We start from the raw sequence: 18,637 nt of genomic DNA on the forward strand, positions 1-18,637 counted from the left end.
GAGGAATTGCTTCAGGGTATCTGGTGGCATGGTCCACTACCACCAAGATAAACCTATTGCCTGAAGCAGTAGGAGGGTCAAGGGGGCCAACTATGTCAACCCCTACCCTTTCAAAGGGAGCCCCAACCACAGGCATTGGAATAAGGGGTGCCCTTGGAGTGCCACCTGTTTTGCCAGTGGCTTGACAGGTTTCACAGGACTTACAAAATTCCTTTGTGTCCTCTGACATTCTAGGCCAATGAAACAAGGGGACAAGCCTGTCCCAAGTTTTCATTTGCCCCAAATGTCCAGCTAAGGGAATGTCATGGGCTAGAGTTAGGAGGAACTTTCTGTACTCCAGAGGAATCACCAATCTCCTGGCAGCTCCAGGTTTTGGATCCCTTGCTTCAGTGTACAAAAGGTTATCCTCCCAGTGAACTCTGTGAGAGTCACTGACATCACCATTTGCTTGTTTGACAGCTTGCTGCCTTAGACCCTCTAGTGTGGGGCAGGTATGCTGTGCCACACTCAGCTCATCCCTGGCAGGCCCCCCTTCACCCAAAAGCTCAGCAGTGTCTGTTTCCAGCTCCTCTGGTGTAGGTTCTGCACAGGGTGGTAATTATTCTTCCTCAGAAGTTGAATTCACTGTAGAGGGAGGGATAGTAGGTAGTGATTTACCTTTACTAACCCTAGCTTTAGGGAGCACTTGGTCCATTCTTCCAGGATCCAAGTCACCCTGTCCTTTTTGCTTTTTGGCCTGAGCCCTGGTTAAAGCAAAAATATGCCCTGGAATGCCCAGCATTGCTGCATGAGCCTCCAACTCCACATCTGACCAAGCTGATGTCTCTAAATCATTCCCTAGTAGACAGTCTACAGGTAAATTTGAGGCAACCACAACTTTCTTTGGACCAGTAAACCCCCCCCCCCCAGTTGAGATTCACAACAGCCATGGGGTGGCTAAGTGTGTTGTTATGAGCATCGGTTACTTGGTACTGGTGACCAAGTAGGTGTTGTTCAAGGTGGACCAGTTTCTCTATTACCATGGTAGCACTGGCACCTGTGTCCCTGTAGGCCTGAACCTCAACACCATTTATTAGGGGTAGTTGCTTGTACTTATCCATATTAAGGGGACAAGCCACCAAGGTGGCTAAACAATAGCCCCCTCAGAGACTAACACAGCCTCTGTGGTCTCCCTAACAAGACCAACCCCAACTAAATTACCAAAAGTGAGCCCAGCTACTCCCTTGGATTGGCTATTAGTAGGTTTGCTCCCACCACCACTGCTATTACTAGGGGCACTAGGTGTAGCAGCAGGGGTTGTAGTGGTAGGAGGCTTGGTGCTTTTCTTTGGACAACTGGGATCTGTTGTCCAATGGCCTTTTATTTTACATAAATAGCACCATGGTTTCTTTTCTTTGTTTTGATTTGAAGAGGATTTGGGCCCACCACCCCCACCAGAGTGTTTTTGTGGGCCTGATGAAGACTCATTTTTAAATTTGTCCCCACCCTTGTCAGAAGACTTACCATCCTTCTTGCCATCCTTGTCACCCCCTGTATGAACTTTTCTGTTCACCCTTGTTCTGACCCATTTGTCTGCCTTCTTTCCCAATTCTTGGGGAGAGGTCAGATCAGAGTCTACCAGGTACTGGTGTAACAAATCAGACACACAATTATTAAGTATATGCTCTCTCAGGATTAAGTTATACAGGCTTTCATAGTCAGAAACTTTACTGCCATGTAACCACCCCTCCAAGGCCTTCACTGAATGGTCAACAAAGTCTACCCAGTCTTGTGAAGACTCCTTTTTGGTTTCTCTGAACTTCATCCTGTACTGTTCAGTGGTTAAGCCATAACCATCTAGGATTGCATTCTTAAGAACTGTAAAATTATTGGCATCACTTTCCTTTACAGTAAGGAGCCTATCCCTACCCTTTCCACTGAAAGATAGCCATAGGATAGCAGCCCACTGCCTTTGAGGGACCTCCTGTACAACACAGGCCCTCTCAAGTGCAGCAAACCACTTGTTAATGTCACCCCCCTCCTTATAAGGGGGAACTATCTTGTGTAGATTCCTAGAATCATGCTCTTTTGCAGGATGACTATTTGGAATACTGCTGCTGCCACCACGGGGTCCTAACCCCAACCTCTGCCTTTCTTTTTCTAAATCAAAGGACTGCCTATCTAAATCCAGCTGTTGCTTCTTGAGCTTCAGCCTGGATTGTTCCACTCTCAATCTATTGAGCTCCCTTTCTAACACTCTGTCATCAGGGTGGGTGGGTTGGGCATGCCTTGAAACAGAAGAATGGTGTGAATGAACAGAGGGAGACCTGGCCCTAACAGATGGCACACTAAAATTCTGGCCTACAGAAGTGACACTTCTACTGTGATGAGAAGCAACACTATTACTGTGATGTGAAGCAACACTCTTACTGTGATGTGAATTCACATCAGTACCAGCTATGCTAGGTGGCCTGCTAAGGGGCAGGTTGGAAAGATTCCCTCCCAAATCTTTTGCTAGGGGTGCCCCAGAATCAGAGTGGGAACCATCAGCTAATTTCTCACCAGAAGTGCCAACTAAGGTCTTATCTTGTTCAATGAGCATATTAACCAACAGCTGTCTTGAGGGATTCTTCCCTACCCCTAAACCTCTATCTATGCAGAGACTCCTTACTTCCTTCCAGCTAAGGTTGTCATAAGCTATGCTGGACAGATCAAGAGTTTGGCCTGTACCAGACATGATAGACAAGAGTTTAAGGGACAGAAAAAGAAAGAAAAAGTTTCAGAACTTTTTAAAGAACAGAAAAAAACTTTTACAACTTTTTAAGAACTTTTTGAAAGTTTAGATGTACTTTTCAGCACTTAGTAAAAGAAGTGAGAGAAGAAAAGCAAAACTTTTTGGTTAGGTGTACATACACTGAACTTCTTTTGTATATTTTTCTCTTATGAAAAGTACAATGACAAAAGTGGTAAGTAGTTGCAAAGTACTTATCCCACCGCTGCACAACCAATGTAGGAGGCTGGACTGGTTTGTAGTGAGTACCAAGGGGTACTTACACCTTGCACCAGGCCCAGGTATCCCTTATTAGTGTAGAGGGGTGTCTAGCAGCTTAGGCTGATAGAAAAGGTAGCTTAGCAGAGCAGCTTAGGCTGAACTAGGAGACGAGTGAAGCTCCTACAGTACCACTAGTGTTATATGCACAATATCATAAGAAAACACAATACACAGATATACAAAAAATAAAGGTACTTTATTTTTATGACAATATGCCAAAAGTATCTCAGTGAGTACCCTCAGTATGAGGATAGCAAATATACACAAGATATATGTACACAATACCAAAATATGCAGTAATAGCAATAGAAAACAGTGCAAACAATGTATAGTCACAATAGAATGCAATGGGGGCACATAGGGATAGGGGCAACACAAACCATATACTCTAGAAGTAGAATGCGAACCACGAATGGACCCCAAACCAATGTGACCTTGTAGAGGGTCGCTGGGACTGTAAGAAAACAGTGAGGGTTAGAAAAACAGCCCACCCCAAGACCCTGAAAAGTGGGTGCAAAGTGCACCTAAGTTCCCCAAAGAGCACAGAAGTCGTGATAGGGGAATTCTGCAGGAAAGACCAACACCAGCAATGCAACAACAATGGATTTCCAGACGAGAGTACCTGTGGAACAAGGGGACCAAGTCCAAAAGTCACGATCAAGTCGGGAGTGGGCAGATGCCCAGGAAATGCCAGCTGTGGGTGCAAAGAAGCTGCCACCGGATGGTAGAAGCTGAGGATTCTGCAGGAACGACAAGGGCTAGAAACTTCCTCTTTGGAGGATGGATGTCCCATGTTGTGAAGAGTCGCGCAGAAGTGTTTTCGTGCAGAAAGACCGCAAACAAGCCTTGCTAGCTGCAAGGGTCACGGTTAGGGTTTTTGGATGCTGCTGTGGCCCAGGAGGGACCAGGATGTCGCCAACTGCGTGAGGAGACAGAGGGGGCGCCCAGCAAGAGAAGGAGCCCACTCAAAAGCAAGCAGCACCCGCAGAAGTGCCAGAACAGGCACTACAAAGTGGAGTGAACCGGAGCTCACCCGAAGTTGCACAAGAGGGTCCCACGAAGCCGGAAGACAACTCAGGAGGTCGTGCAATGCAGGTTAGAGTGCCGGGGACCCAGGCTTGGCTGTGCACAAAGGAAATCCTCGGTGAGTGCACAGGAGCCGGAGTAGCTGCAAAACACGCGGTTCCCAGCAATGCAGTCTAGCGTGGGGAGGCAAGGACTTACCTCCACCAAACTTGGACTGAAGAGTCACTGGACTGTGGGAGTCACTTGGACACAGTTGCTGAGTTCAAGGGACCTCGCTCGTCGTGCTGAGAGGAGACCCAGAGGACCGGTGATGCAGTTCTTTGGTGCCTGCGGTTGCAGGGGGAAGATTCCGTCGACCCACGGGAGATTTCTTCGGAGCTTCTAGTGCAGAGAGGAGGCAGACTACCCCCACAGCATGCACCACCAGGAAAACAGTCGAGAAGGCGGCAGGATCAGCGTTACAAGGTCGCAGTAGTCGTCTTTGCTACTTTGTTGCAGTTTTGCAGGCTTCCAGCGCGGTCCGCAGTCGATTCCTTGGCAGAAGGTGAAGAGAGAGATGCAGAGGAACTCTGATGAGCTCTTGCATTCGTTATCTAAGGAATTCCCCAAAGCAGAGACCCTAAATAGCCAGAAAAGGAGGTTTGGCTACCTAGGAGAGAGGATATGCTAGCAACACCTGAAGGAGCCTATCAGAAGGAGTCTCTGACGTCACCTGCTGGCCCTGGCCACTCAGAGCAGTCCAGTGTGCCAGCAGCACCTCTGTTTCCAAGATGGCAGAGGTCTGGAGCACACTGGAGGAGTTCTGGGCACCTCCCAGGGGAGGTGCAGGTCAGGGGAGTGATCACTCCCCTTTCCTTTGTCCAGTTTCGCGCCAGAGCAGGGCTGAGGGATCCCTGAACCGGTGTAGACTGGCTTATGCAGAGATGGGCACCATCTGTGCCCATCAAAGCATTTCCAGAGGCTGGGGGAGGCTACTCCTCCCCAGCCCTGACACCTTATTCCAAAGGGAGAGGGTGTAACACCCTCTCTCTGAGGAAGTCCTTTGTTCTGCCTTCCTGGGCCAAGCCTGGCTGGACCCCATGAGGGCAGAAACCTGTCTGAGGGGTTGGCAGCAGCAGCTGCAGTGAAACCCCGGGAAAGGCAGTTTGGCAGTACCCGGGTCTGTGCTAGAGACCCGGGGGATCATGGGATTGTCTCACCAATACCAGGATGGCATTGGGGGGGCAATTCCATGATCTTAGACATGTTACATGGCCATATTCGGAGTTACCATTGTGAAGCTATACATAGGTAGTGACCTATGTATAGTGCACGCGTGTAATGGTGGCACTCACAAAGTCCGGGGAATTGACCCTGAACAATGTGGGGGCACCTTGGCTAGTGCCAGGGTGCCCACACACTAAGTAACTTAGCACCCAACCTTTACCAGGTAAAGGTTAGACATATAGGTGACTTATAAGTTACTTAAGTGCAGTGTACAATGGCTGTGAAATAACGTGGACGTTATTTCACTCAGGCTGCAGTGGCAGGCCTGTGTAAGAATTGTCAGAGCTCCCTATGGGTGGCAAAAGAAATGCTGCAGCCCATAGGGATCTCCTGGAACCCCAATACCCTGGGTACCTCAGTACCATATACTAGGGAATTATAAGGGTGTTCCAGTATGCCAATGTAAATTGGTAAAATTGGTCAATAGCCTGTTAGTGACAATTTTGAAAGAAATGAGAGAGCATAACCACTGAGGTTCTGATTAGCAGAGCCTCAGTGAGCCAGTTAGTCATAACACAGGTAACACATACAGGGCACACTTATGAGCACTGGGGCCCTGGCTGGCAGGGTCCCAGTGACACATACAACTAAAACAACATATATACAGTGAAATATGGGGGTAACATGCCAGGCAAGATGGTACTTTCCTACAGTAAGTATCACATTCTGGCATCACTTACTACAGCACCGACAAGCTCACCCCAGTTATGCATCACACTTCTACATCGCTCATCACAGTCTCACCATCGCTATCTATCACATCCAGGCATCACTAACTACAGCCTCACCATCACTACTCACATCTGTTACCAATGTGCTCACCCCAGTTATGCATCACACCTGTGCATCGCTTGTCACAGTCTCACCATCACTATCCACCACATTGTTGTATCACTAACTGCAGCCTCACCATCATTATCTATCACATTCTCGCATCACTAAATGCAGCCTCACCATCACTATCCATCACACCTGTGCATCGCTTGTCACAGTCTCACCATCACTATCCACCACATTCTTGTATCACTAACTGCAGCCTCACAATCACTATCACATTCTCGCATCACTAACTGCAGCCTCACCATCACTATCCATCACATTCTCGCATCACTAACTGCAGCCTCACCATCACTATCCATCACATTCTCGCATCACTAACTGCAGCCTCACCATCACTATCTATCACATTCTCTCATCACTAACTGCAGCCTCACCATCACTATCCATCACATTGTTGTATTACTAACTACAGTCTCACCATCACTATCCATCACATTCTCGCATTACTAACTGCAGCCTCACCATCACTATCCATCACACCTGTACATCGCTTGTCACAGTCTCACCATCACTATCCATCACATTGTTGTATCACTAACTGCAGCCTCACTATCATTATCTATCACATTCTCACATCACTAACTGCAGCCTCACCATCACTATCCATCACATTCTCGCATTACTAACTGCAGCCTCACCATCATTATCTATCAAATTTTCCCATCACTAACTGCAGCCTCACCATTACTATCCATCACATTCTCGCATTACTAACTGCATCCTCACCATCACTATCCATCACGCCTGTACATCGCTTGTCACAGTCTCACCATCACTACCCATCACATTGTTGTATTACTAACTACAGTCTCACCATCACTATCCATCACATTCTCGCATTACTAACTGCAGCCTCACCATCACTATCCATCACACCTGTACATCGCTTGTCACAGTCTCACCATCACTATCCATCACATTGTTGTATCACTAACTGCAGCCTCACCATCATTATCTATCATATTTTCACATCACTAACTGCAGCCTCACCATCACTATCCATCACATTCTCGCATTACTAACTGCATCCTCACCATCACTATCCATCACGCCTGTACATCGCTTGTCACAGTCTCACCATCACTACCCATCACATTGTTGTATTACTAACTACAGTCTCACCATCACTATCCATCACATTCTCGCATTACTAACTGCAGCCTCACCATCACTATCCATCACATTGTTGTATCACTAACTGCAGCCTCACCATCATTATCTATCATATTTTCACATCCAGGCATCACTAACTACAGCCTCACCATCACTACTCACATCTGTTACCAATGTGCTCACCCCAGTTATGCATCACACCTGTGCATCGCTTGTCACAGTCTCACCATCACTATCCACCACATTGTTGTATCACTAACTGCAGCCTCACCATCATTATCTATCACATTCTCGCATCACTAAATGCAGCCTCACCATCACTATCCATCACATTCTCGCATTAATAACTGCAGCCTCACCATCACTATCCATCACACCTGTACATCACTTGTCACAGTCTCACCATCACTATCCATCACATTGTTGTATCACTAACTGCAGCCTCACCATCATTATCTATCACATTCTCACATCACTAACTGCAGCCTCACCATCACTATCCATCACATTCTCGCATTACTAACTGCAGCCTCACCATCACTATCTATCACATTCTCGCATCACTAACTACAGTCTCACCATCACTATCCATCACTCCTGTACATCGCTTGTCATAGTCTCACCATCACTATCCATCACATTGTTGTATCACTAACTGCAGCCTCACCATCACTATCTATCACATTCTCGCATCACTAACTACAGCCTCACCGTCACTATCTATCACATTCTCGCATCACTAACTGAAGCCTCACCATCACTATCTATCACATTCTTGTATCACCAACTACAGCCTCACCATCACTATCAATCACATTCTCTCATTACTAACTACAGCCTCACCATGACTATCACATTCTTGCATCACTAACTGCAGCATCACCATCACTATCTATCACATTCTCGCTTCACCAACTGAAGCCTCACCATCACTATCTATCACATTCTTGCATCACTAACTGCAGCCTCACCATCACTATCTATCACATTCTTGTATCACTAACTGCAGCCTCACCATCACTATCTATCACATTCTTGCATCACTAACTGCAGCCTCACCATCACTATCTATCACATTCTCGCATCACTAACTGAAGCCTCACCATCACTATCTATCACATTCTCACATCACTAACTGCAGCCTCACCTTCACTATCTATCACATTCTTGCATCACTAACTACACCCTCACCATCACTATCTTATTCTTTCATCACTAACTGCAGGCTCACCATTGCTATCTATCACAATCACATCGTTCACCATAGTTTCACCACCACACAATAACTACCACACTGATACAAGCTTCACAACTGCTATTTATCACTTTGCAATCTCACCAGCATGCACAGGACACACCAAAGCCGGATCCTCAATACTATGACAATCTCACAGCACTCACCAGAGCTCCCCCCCCACAGCTGCCAATACCAATGTGTCATCAATCTCACCACTGCTAACATTACTCTAAAATTACTTGCTTGTCTCACCCACAGTACCCACCTATCACACTCTCTCATCATTCAGCAGTGTCACCATTGCTACCAATCAAGCTCACATTTCTCATCATTCTCTCCTTTATACTCTAAAGTTACTCACCGAGTCCCGCCATAACTGTCTCTGTGCTAAGCACCCTGCTGGCACAGTTATGTTATAGTACTGCACTGAGAGTGGTGGCTGTGCCCCCTTAACTCCCACTGGCACAGCTGGCACAGTAAAGATGCATTGTTACTGCACCCCCATTCACCAAATGAAGTTGCAATTGTCACAGATGTCACAGTGCCGTGGTAGGTGAGGTTTATGTAAAACACACCCTATAACTCAATAAAAAAGGATAACTTGTTTTTTACATAAAGGTTCATAATGCACTTCTGCTTTTACTAAGTAATATAAACTAAGGCCCATATTTATGGAAAGTTAGCGTCACCTTAGCATCATTTTTTTTACGATAAAGCGGCACTAACTTAACTCCATATTTGTATTTTGATGCTAGACCTCAATCAATCAATCTTTGTAAAGCGCGGCTACTCACCTAAGAGGGTCTCAAGGTGCTGGGGGAGAGTGGAGGGGCCTCACCGGAAGAGTCACCTCTTGAGGTTCTTCCTGAAGATGGTGAGCGATGGGCTTTGTCTGAGGTGCAGGGGGAGATTGTTCCAGCTCTTTGCTGCAGTGTAGGTGAAAGATCGTCCTCTGGCAGTGGCTTTGCAGATGCGAGGGATGGTGGCCAGGGCCATCTGGGCGGAAGGGAGGGATCTGGCGGGGGTGTGGAAGGAGATGGGTGGTTCAGGTAGGTTGGTCCTTCATTGTGTATGGCCTTGTATGTGTGGGTGAGAAGCTTGAAGGTGATTCACTTCTCGACCGGTAGCCAGTGGAGACTTGTCTAGCATCAAAATATATTAGTTACCCCCATTTTTAGGAAGCGCCAACCCACCTTGCATCTCATTGTGACAATAATATGCAAGGTAGGCGTTCCCTTCCAAAAAATGTCGCTAGTCCCCCAGCGCCATATTGACCTCCCAACACTAAAACAACACGCACCTAGGAGGCGGACCTAAAGAAGGGCGCTAAGCCCGATTAGCGGAAAAATGTAACGCCTGGTCAGATCAGGCGTTAAAGTGCTGGTAGGTGCATTTCCACGGGGAAACACCATGGAACGGGCACATAGATGCCCACCTCAACCCCCAGCATCACCACCACCCACACCACGGGGACACTACTGGAGGAGGGAGCCCATCACAGGGTAGTGTATGTGTGTTGTGTGCCACTGGGGGCCCCTTATATGGAACCCCCTGGCTGGCACTGGGTATGTTGGGGTTGTACTGGGGACACTGGTCCCCTGTGCTGGGCATTGAAGTTGTGGTTGCTTGTTCTTCAAAAAATGCTTGTTCGTCAAAAAATGACGCTAGGATGACTAGCGGCAGATACTTTGCAGCTAATCAGCCTACCTTCATTTTTGACCGACTAGCGCCATTTCCCCTAACGCCATCCATCACCGGCTAACGTCTTTTTTTGAGATGCTAACCATTCTTTAGCGCCATTGTGCGTCTTTTTTTAAATATGACACACGGATGGCATTAGCTCTCATTAAGAAAAATGAAGCGTAACTGCGCCAGTGCAGTTGTGCATATTTTTTCATAAATATGGGCCTAAAGGTGTTATTATTGCCTAGTTCGGTGATACTCAATTTACCAGCTTTTGAGAGTGTAGACAGCTGAGTCAGTATTTGAACTTGGCACCTGTTGCCCATTGCTTTAGCCAGCATTGAACTCACTGAGCCATCCTTCCAACAATAGCTGCAGTGTTGTCCAGCTCCTCTGAATACTGTTACATTGATATGCATCTCTCTTCCACAGTTAAGTTTCAATGCCATTGGAAGTACTCTACAGCCTGATGAGACAGTACAGTGCAATTCTGGACTCTCCATCAGTACTTGCTGCTGTGCTTTATCCCAGCTGCAGCTCACACATCGTGTGTCTCATTCCATTCAGTCTCTGCCAGCAATTTCTGTTAGTTTCCTTTAGTTCTCAACAGGAAGGAAGGAAGCACCATTGAAGACCCACTTGGTGTGGGACATGCCTGCAGCTCCTCTCTATCCCTTTGGAATGCAAAGTGATCCCAAAGAAGTTAGTGCTATGTCTGAGAGAATTCTAAATGCCTCCAGCTGTCACTGGGACGCAACTGTGTCCATTTTGCTTCAGAGAGCCTGCATTGCGCAGTCCTGCCCTTCTTGGGATCTCAGTGCATGATGGCACTGCTCAGCTCCCACTTGCCACATCCCACCTCTGTGATCTCCTGCCATTAACATTGCCACCATGGGCCAGTAGTTTGACTCCTCCAGATGCTGGCATTGACACTCCTTCCCACCCCCTTGAAGGTGAACAAGGTGAGTTCCAGGGGGCTATGGGCAGACTAGGTATCACCAACATGGCTCTTGGCCCTTCCTTTACTACCTCATGCACTCACTTCTTTATCATGTTATCCATCCATACACTCACTCTTCCACTCTTGCACCCTCTCAACCATTCACTGACCCTTCTCCCACACTGAATTTCACTACACCAGTCTCTCCAACATAATTATGACCCTACAATATGCCCTTGCCCCTTCATCCATTCATGTCACCATTCAAATACTCAATCACTCATTCTTCCATCCGTGTTCTCATGTACACATTAATTCATTCACTTATCCACACAACCACAAAGAGGCATTTAATCTCGTGCAAAAGTCCTGAAAGATGCTTGCGCAATGTCCTGAGCGATCGTGAAATTGTATGTGAAATTGTACTAGAATTATGTTTTCACATATAAAGGTCACACAAGCCACCTGACCAATGCTTTCTCCAAACACTCCCTAAAGTCTCACAGTTAAAGATGTAGCACATTACATATGGCCCTGGCACACATTGAGTGTCATAGTTCTTACGGGAAATTTTCTACTTGTCAAGTCTCCCCCAAAAAATGTAAGTTTATGAAAACACAAAATCTTCCTGAACCGAATTCATACCCAAAGATGCATTGACTTTATGACAAATTGAGACATGATCCCTGGAGCAAATGGTTAATTACACCTAACTTTCCCGTTTTAAGGTTTTGATTTTTGACATTTTGGTTTGAAATTAACACATATTTTAGTTGTTACTATTTTTGATCCATATTTAATTTGGTGGATAAAGCAGCAACTAATGTTTATTTAGGTGAAGTTTACTTTCACACTTAATTAAAATTAATTAGGAATTTCATCCTATTGTAATACTTCATGCTGTCAATATGCACATCATTTGTCATAAGTAACAGCATGGAGCGACAACACTATACAAAACAAAGGCCCTGATTTATCAAACTTCCACTCAACTCAATGGATCATGACACCTTGAAAAGGAGAGGGTAACAATGTGCCATATTTAACATTATATGGCACATTCCTGTCCTCTCCTTGTGCTGGTTCACAATGTGCTGCCTTGCGCCAACTCAGGCCCTGTTGCTCTCTGGTGCCTGCACTGTAGGCAGAATTATTTTTGTGCAGGACGGGACACCTTCCTGCACAAAACAATCCTCTGCAGCTTTTTTGCCTTACTACACGTGCTGCACAATGCAGCACTGTGAGAAAGTCATCCTTTTTGCCCTGATCGCCCCCATTGTTTGACTGATACTGGTGGTTACTGACTTTGTGCCATGGGCTCTGCTAATTAGACCCAAGGCAAGTGCTTTGTGTAAAAGGAAGATTCAAATTAGGAGTAAGTATAATTGGCTATGACAGCCTACCTATAAGTTCTTAGTATATAATGGGGAAGGGAGGATAAGAGGCCTAGTGTGCACTGCTGTAGTGCCTGCTGTCATTTTAAAGGCAGCCCTGCTTTACAGGCTACTTTTAAAAGTAAATTGTATGCAAATTCAACTTTGGAATTAAAAGTACTTCCAAAGTCTTAAACTACCTTACTTTTACATATGTTACCCTTTAGGTCTCCCCTTAGTGCTCTGGGGTAGGGTGCCTTGTAACTATAAGCAGAGACATGATAAAATATGTTTTATATGCCCTGGAGAGGGAAAAACTGCCAATTTTGTTTTCCCCTTTGCAGTACAGTAGCTCCATGGGCTAACATTGGGAAACTTTATTAAAGTATAACTTTCACTAGAATGGGCTACATTTTCCATTCTTGGACTGAAAATGATAGTTAGAATTAATCCAAAATACTTGCCACTGTTAGATTTATTATAACTACTACAGAAAGGAAGTTATAGAACTTGCTTTTCTGTTAAGCCAAAATCCAGCTCTCTAGCTGCTCTTCTCTGATTGGCCAGCTTGTGCCAGGCTGCGCCAAGCTCTCTCAATGAGGTGTGAAGGGACCTGCGTTGAGTCAATAGGACATCTGCTCTGTGGAAATCTGCAAGCTGCAGAGCACCAGGCAGGAAGGAGGCTGGGTAGCCAAACTGGTCTTCAAAGGGAAAATGACACTTAGGGCAGGATACAGGCTCACCCCTCTTCCTGCCACCCCAGCCAGATGGGAGCCTAAGTAATGAGATTAGCAGATGGCTAGATTATGGATTGGGGGGGGGGTGTTTAGGGAAATAAGTCACACCAGTTGGATGGCTTAGCCAGATCTTAACTCCAAGGTGGGATTTCCTCCATCTTGGAGTTTGGAAGAATAGTGCTTCCTGGGATTGATTTTGCCACACTTCACAGGAAGTGGTCACCCCAGCGGGTGGAATCCTGCACCCCATTGGTCATGGGTGCCCTTCTGCTTGCCAGCCCAGGAACACTGATTAAATATGGGAGAGTTGCCTAGCAACTCAGAACACTGCCTGAACTACAACGAGAAGAAGGACTGACCTGCTGGAACCATGGTCTGCACCCTAAAAGGGCCGCACTTTGCATGACTGCACCTGTTGCACACTGAAGAACTACAACTCTAAGAACTTTGCCTGGCTTCAAGAGAGTGAAGGAGGGGACTCCCTGACAGCAACAGGTTAAAAGAGCTTCAACTGCAACATCACCACCAAGGAGGACCCAGCTGACCATCTGCAGCTGGACTTTTGAGGTTTTGCCAGGTGCATTCTAGGAACAGTAGTCCCAAAAACCCAAGGACCATCCTAAAGCTTCTAGAACCTTGGATTGGTGTTGTGAGCCACTGGAGACCCAAAGGAGGACTTCTGGAAGGAGATTCAGAAATTTGGAGAAGATTGGAGGACTTTTCGAAAAATCTCCATAAGGTGACAGACCTGTCGACGAGAGTCAAGCTACCAACGTCGAAACTGCAACCCGGCCTGAATTTCAGGTTTGTCCCGCTGAAGCTCCAGATCTTTTCTCCATCAACAAGACTTCAAGGAGTTGACCGGGAGCTCACGCTGAGCCAAGCCAAAGATATTGCATCAAAGCCTGGCCTGAAAGGGAGCCTCGCTTGATGCCAAGTGAAAAAACTCCAGAAAAATAACTAAGTCCGAAGGTAGAACTTTGACGAAGGCCTCCCGCTCAGTGTATCCAAGCAAGGCTTCATTGCGGTTGGCCTCAAATTGTGACTTGGTCCTGGTGAAGCGCGACAAGATGTCCCCGATTGGTGCTATTGATTTTTAGGCACTAGAAAGTATGTTTTTTTATTTTTTCTTTAAAAATTCATATCTCCAGTTCCCTCCTTTGTTTTTTATTTATTTTGGTGTCATTTTAAAGCTAAAAATATTTCCTATTTTTATAAATTGGTGTTGGATTTTTATTGTGTGTTGTGTCTTACTTATTTATTGTATTGGTGTTTTAAATACTTTACACACCTGTCTCCTAAGTTAAGCCTGCCTGCTTGTTGCCAGCTACCAGGGGTTGAGAAAGTGAATACTTTACTGTGACCCTGAATGAACTTTACAATGAGATTGTGGCCTTATTACTAGTGATAGGTCCCTACAAATCATTACTAATAACCCACTTTCCAACAAACACACGTAGAAAGAGGAAAAAACAAGGATAAATAGACATATTTCTCCTTGTTACACCTTCCTTGGGAAGGTGTAGCATTACGACACATTCCCAGGTTTACCACTCATGGTAAACCTGGCAATGCTCCAAAATCCATGGGTGGGCGTGTGGAAGCACCCACGCACCACCCATGTAACACCCCCCTAGCACAGAATAACACAAAACAATGACTTGCGCTGGCTTATGTTACTCCAGATTTACCAAGCACCACAGGGCCACACACGGTGACCTTGCGTTGCTTGGTAAATCTGACTTCAGTGTTACATTGCCCTTGTGTTACTTGTGTGATGCAAGGGTGATGAAAATGGCCTCTCTGCAGGGTCACCCACTAACTTTTTACCTTCCTCCTCTTCTTTTTCTGACCTAATTTTTGCTGGCTTTAGGACTCTGGACACTTTACCACTGCTAACCAGTTCTAAAGTGCACATGCTCTCTCCCTAAACACATGGTAACATTGGCTCATACCCAATTGGCATATTTAATTTACTTGTAAGTCCCTAGTAAAGGGCACTATATGTGCCTAGGGCCAGTAAATTAAATGCTACTAGTGGGCCTGTATCACTGATTGAGCCACCCACATAAGTAGCCCCTTAACCATGTCTAAGGCCTGCCATTGTAAGGCCTGTGTGTGCAGTTTCACTGCCAATTGGACTTGGCATTTAAAAATACCTGCCAAGCCTTAAACTCCCCTTTTTCTACATATAAGTCACACCTAAGGTAGGCCCTAAGTAACCCATAGTGCAGGGTGCTATTTAGGTAAAAGGCAGGACATGTACATGTGTGTTTTATATGTCCTGGTAGTGAAAAACTCCTAAATTTGTTTTCCACTACTGTGAGGCCTGCTCCTTTCATAAGCTAGCATTAGGGCTACCCTCACATACTGTTTGAGTGGTAGATTCTGACACATACAACTAAAACAACATATATACAGTGAAATATGGGGGTAACATGCCAGGCAAGATGGTACTTTCCTACAGTAAGTATCACATTCTGGCATCACTTACTACAGCACCGACAAGCTCACCCCAGTTATGCATCACACTTCTACATCGCTCGTCACAGTCTCACCATAGCCTCTTGTTTTCTGAAATCTCAGGACCAAAAAGACTTCGCCTCTTAAAGAAACTCCTTGAGTGCCGAAAATCGACACACAGCCTGCCAGAAACGATGCACACCCATTTTGCGATCGAAAAACTGATTCACAGCCGAGCCGGAATGACGCAGCCCGACTTCCTGAGTCAAGATTTGACGCAGCACCTGCCTTGCGACTGAAAATTTGATGCACAGCCCGACCGGATCGACACACAGCCGAACCGGAACGACGCAGCCGATTCACTGAGTGGAAAATCGATGCAGCGCATGCTGTGTAACAGAAAATTCGACGCATAACCATTTTGGATCAACGCAATACCTGTGACTTTTTCCCACATGCCCAAGATTTCCCCAATTCATCCCTGGGTGCCAAAAAGAACCCCGCATCGCAGTGAGGAACCAAGACTGCACGCCGGAAAATGATGTAAAGCCCCTTGCAGCGTGGAAAGAAACAACGCATCGTCTGTGCTGCATCGGAAAATCCGATGCACACCCTATTTTTCCACGCATCTCCTCCTCTGCGGTCTTCGTGTGTGGTATTTTTGACGTAAATCAGGTACTTTGTGTGATCAAGAGACAACTGTTGATTTTTAAGATTTAAGACTCTTTTTAAACCTGCAAAAGTGATATTTCAACTTGTGCTTATTGGCTCTGAATCGTTTTGACCTTAATTTAACCAGATAAATATCATCTATTTTTCTAAACCTGTGTAGTGTATTTTTTTAGTGCTTTCACTGTGTTACTGTATGATTTATTGCACAAATACTTTACACGATGCCTTCTAAGTTAAGCCTGACTGCTTAGTGCCAAGCTACCAGAGGGTGGGCACAGGATATTTTGGATTGTGTATGACGTACCCTGACTAGGATTGTGGTCCCTATTTGGACAAGGGTGTATACCTTTGCCAACTAGACACCCCATTTCTAACAAAGGACAACACAATGCTATGATAAACCCGGCACTTAATATCTGCAGTTTTCATTTTTAAAAATAAAACCTGTTGTTTCTGTCTTTAATTATATATAAAATCAGCAAAACAGAAATTGGAATTCTTATTTACATGCTACGTAGTTTTAATGAATTACTTCATGCTTTGAGTAAACCCTGTTATGAGTATGATAAACCTTAAACCTTTGTATAAACGTTGCCTCATCCATTAACGTGACCCTATTGCATAATTCAGCACTGCTTACCCTTTTCGTGGGCTCTGGAACTAGCTTCTCAGTTGTGGCCAGCATCGTGTCGGAATATGGTGGCGGATCAGAGTTGTCATCTGTGGGCTCGGCCAGCGAGGCGGTAACGGGAATGTTATGAGCCTTGAAGTACTCATACGCCTCGGAAGAGGCCACAAGTAGTGTCAGCTTGCCCTTGGCATCACGGATTCTCATCACCACATCTTCGTAAGAGGCTGTCTCCACATTCACGCCGTTCACTTCCAGCACAATATCCTCATCTTGCAGCCCTGCTACATCGGCTGGGCCTCCCTTCACCACCTGCGGCATACACATATGTTAGCAAGGATGGGCACATGTAGGGTTTCCTTTATTCAATAAGATGATAATACGTGCTTTCGTGAAATAACAGGTCCTGCAGCAATCAAGTGCCATATTTAACCACCCATTTTAAGTTCAAATATACAAATGGCGGACAGGGGAAGGACCGGTATGGAAGCCTGCAAGGGACACAACACCCTTCCTTTTCCTTATTTCCACTGTATAGAAAATAAGTAAGGTCTGTTATTTTTTTTTTTAACTGATTTGCAATCCACACAAAATTAGGAGAATTGCAGCCCTGCCAAGTACGAGGCATCAGGTGTTAGACTAACGCATTTTAATTTGTTGGTCTGCTTTAAAATGCATTATCATGCATTTTTAGCAACTTGACCACCTCTGTGTGCTCAACCTGGGGGAACTAAGCAGGTAGTGACTTGAACTAAGCAGGTAGTGACTGTCTGTTGGGCACTAGCTTGGGCAGCGCACATTCTGCCACACTGGCGATGATGCTGCTTCACTTTAACATTGATGTCACCCTTACTACCACTGTCATGTGCAGATGCTCTGTGCCCAGAAAAGCTGCAAAGAGTCCTCCTCCTGAAAACCTGAAGTTAAAGTGATGAGGTGTAAGCGTATGAACCTTCTAATGTTCTGCCGTGAAAGTCTGGTTAGGAATGCGCATTAAAAAAAAAAGTCGAGCATGACACTGGAAAGGACAGAGCGAATGGGAAGTAAGTTATTTTAAAATAGGGTCCTGGTGAGAGGAGTTTATTACTGTGAAAACCCAAGCCCCAAACCTTAGGATGCAAGAATTCTACTTTGGTCAGTTCCCCACCCTGAGGAGGTCCCCCTGTCCACCGGATCATATCTATGAGTATAGGTCTAGCACATGGGTACTCGAAATTATTTTCCCAGGGGCCACAAAGTTTGGTTTGTGATGTGACTGAGGGCCGTATTGATGCTAGCAGGGTGGCGGGTAGAGGGGGTGCAGTATGGTGGGTGTAGGAGAAGCTAAGTATATACATCTAGTAGTTGAACTGCTTAATGTGAAACCAGAAAACCTGCGATGAATCCTGGCTTCCCCACTTTACCAAATGTGTGATCCTAGGCAATTCTTTTATTTAACTTTCCCTCCTTTTTCTTCATTATTGTATTTAAGAGAACCTCAAAATACATGACTTCAGGATGTGCACTGTACAAAACCTTCTCTTGTGTTTGAATTAAACTATAACGTTGTTCTTGTATAATAGAGACCCAGGCCCCCCAAAGAGTGCACATAACAACTGACTTGCCTCTTAGTTCACTATTGGCATTGT

At 45.6% G+C, this 18,637-nt stretch overlaps 1 protein-coding gene across 3 annotated transcripts in view; it reads right to left on the minus strand.

Annotated features, from left to right (window-relative positions):
• The window catches only part of PDZK1 (PDZ domain containing 1), a 106,007-nt gene that overhangs the window by 23,035 nt on the left and 64,335 nt on the right, over positions 1 to 18,637 (minus strand). For all 3 annotated transcript variants that reach the window (XM_069202626.1, XM_069202627.1, XM_069202628.1), the window contains one exon: positions 17,022 to 17,321. In XM_069202626.1, the coding sequence (XP_069058727.1) occupies positions 17,022 to 17,321 (300 nt within the window). The remainder of the gene's footprint in view (positions 1 to 17,021; positions 17,322 to 18,637) is intronic.

This window comes from Pleurodeles waltl, chromosome 8 (genome assembly GCF_031143425.1).
Source record: "Pleurodeles waltl isolate 20211129_DDA chromosome 8, aPleWal1.hap1.20221129, whole genome shotgun sequence".
In the NCBI taxonomy this organism is placed as follows: domain Eukaryota; kingdom Metazoa; phylum Chordata; class Amphibia; order Caudata; family Salamandridae; genus Pleurodeles; species Pleurodeles waltl.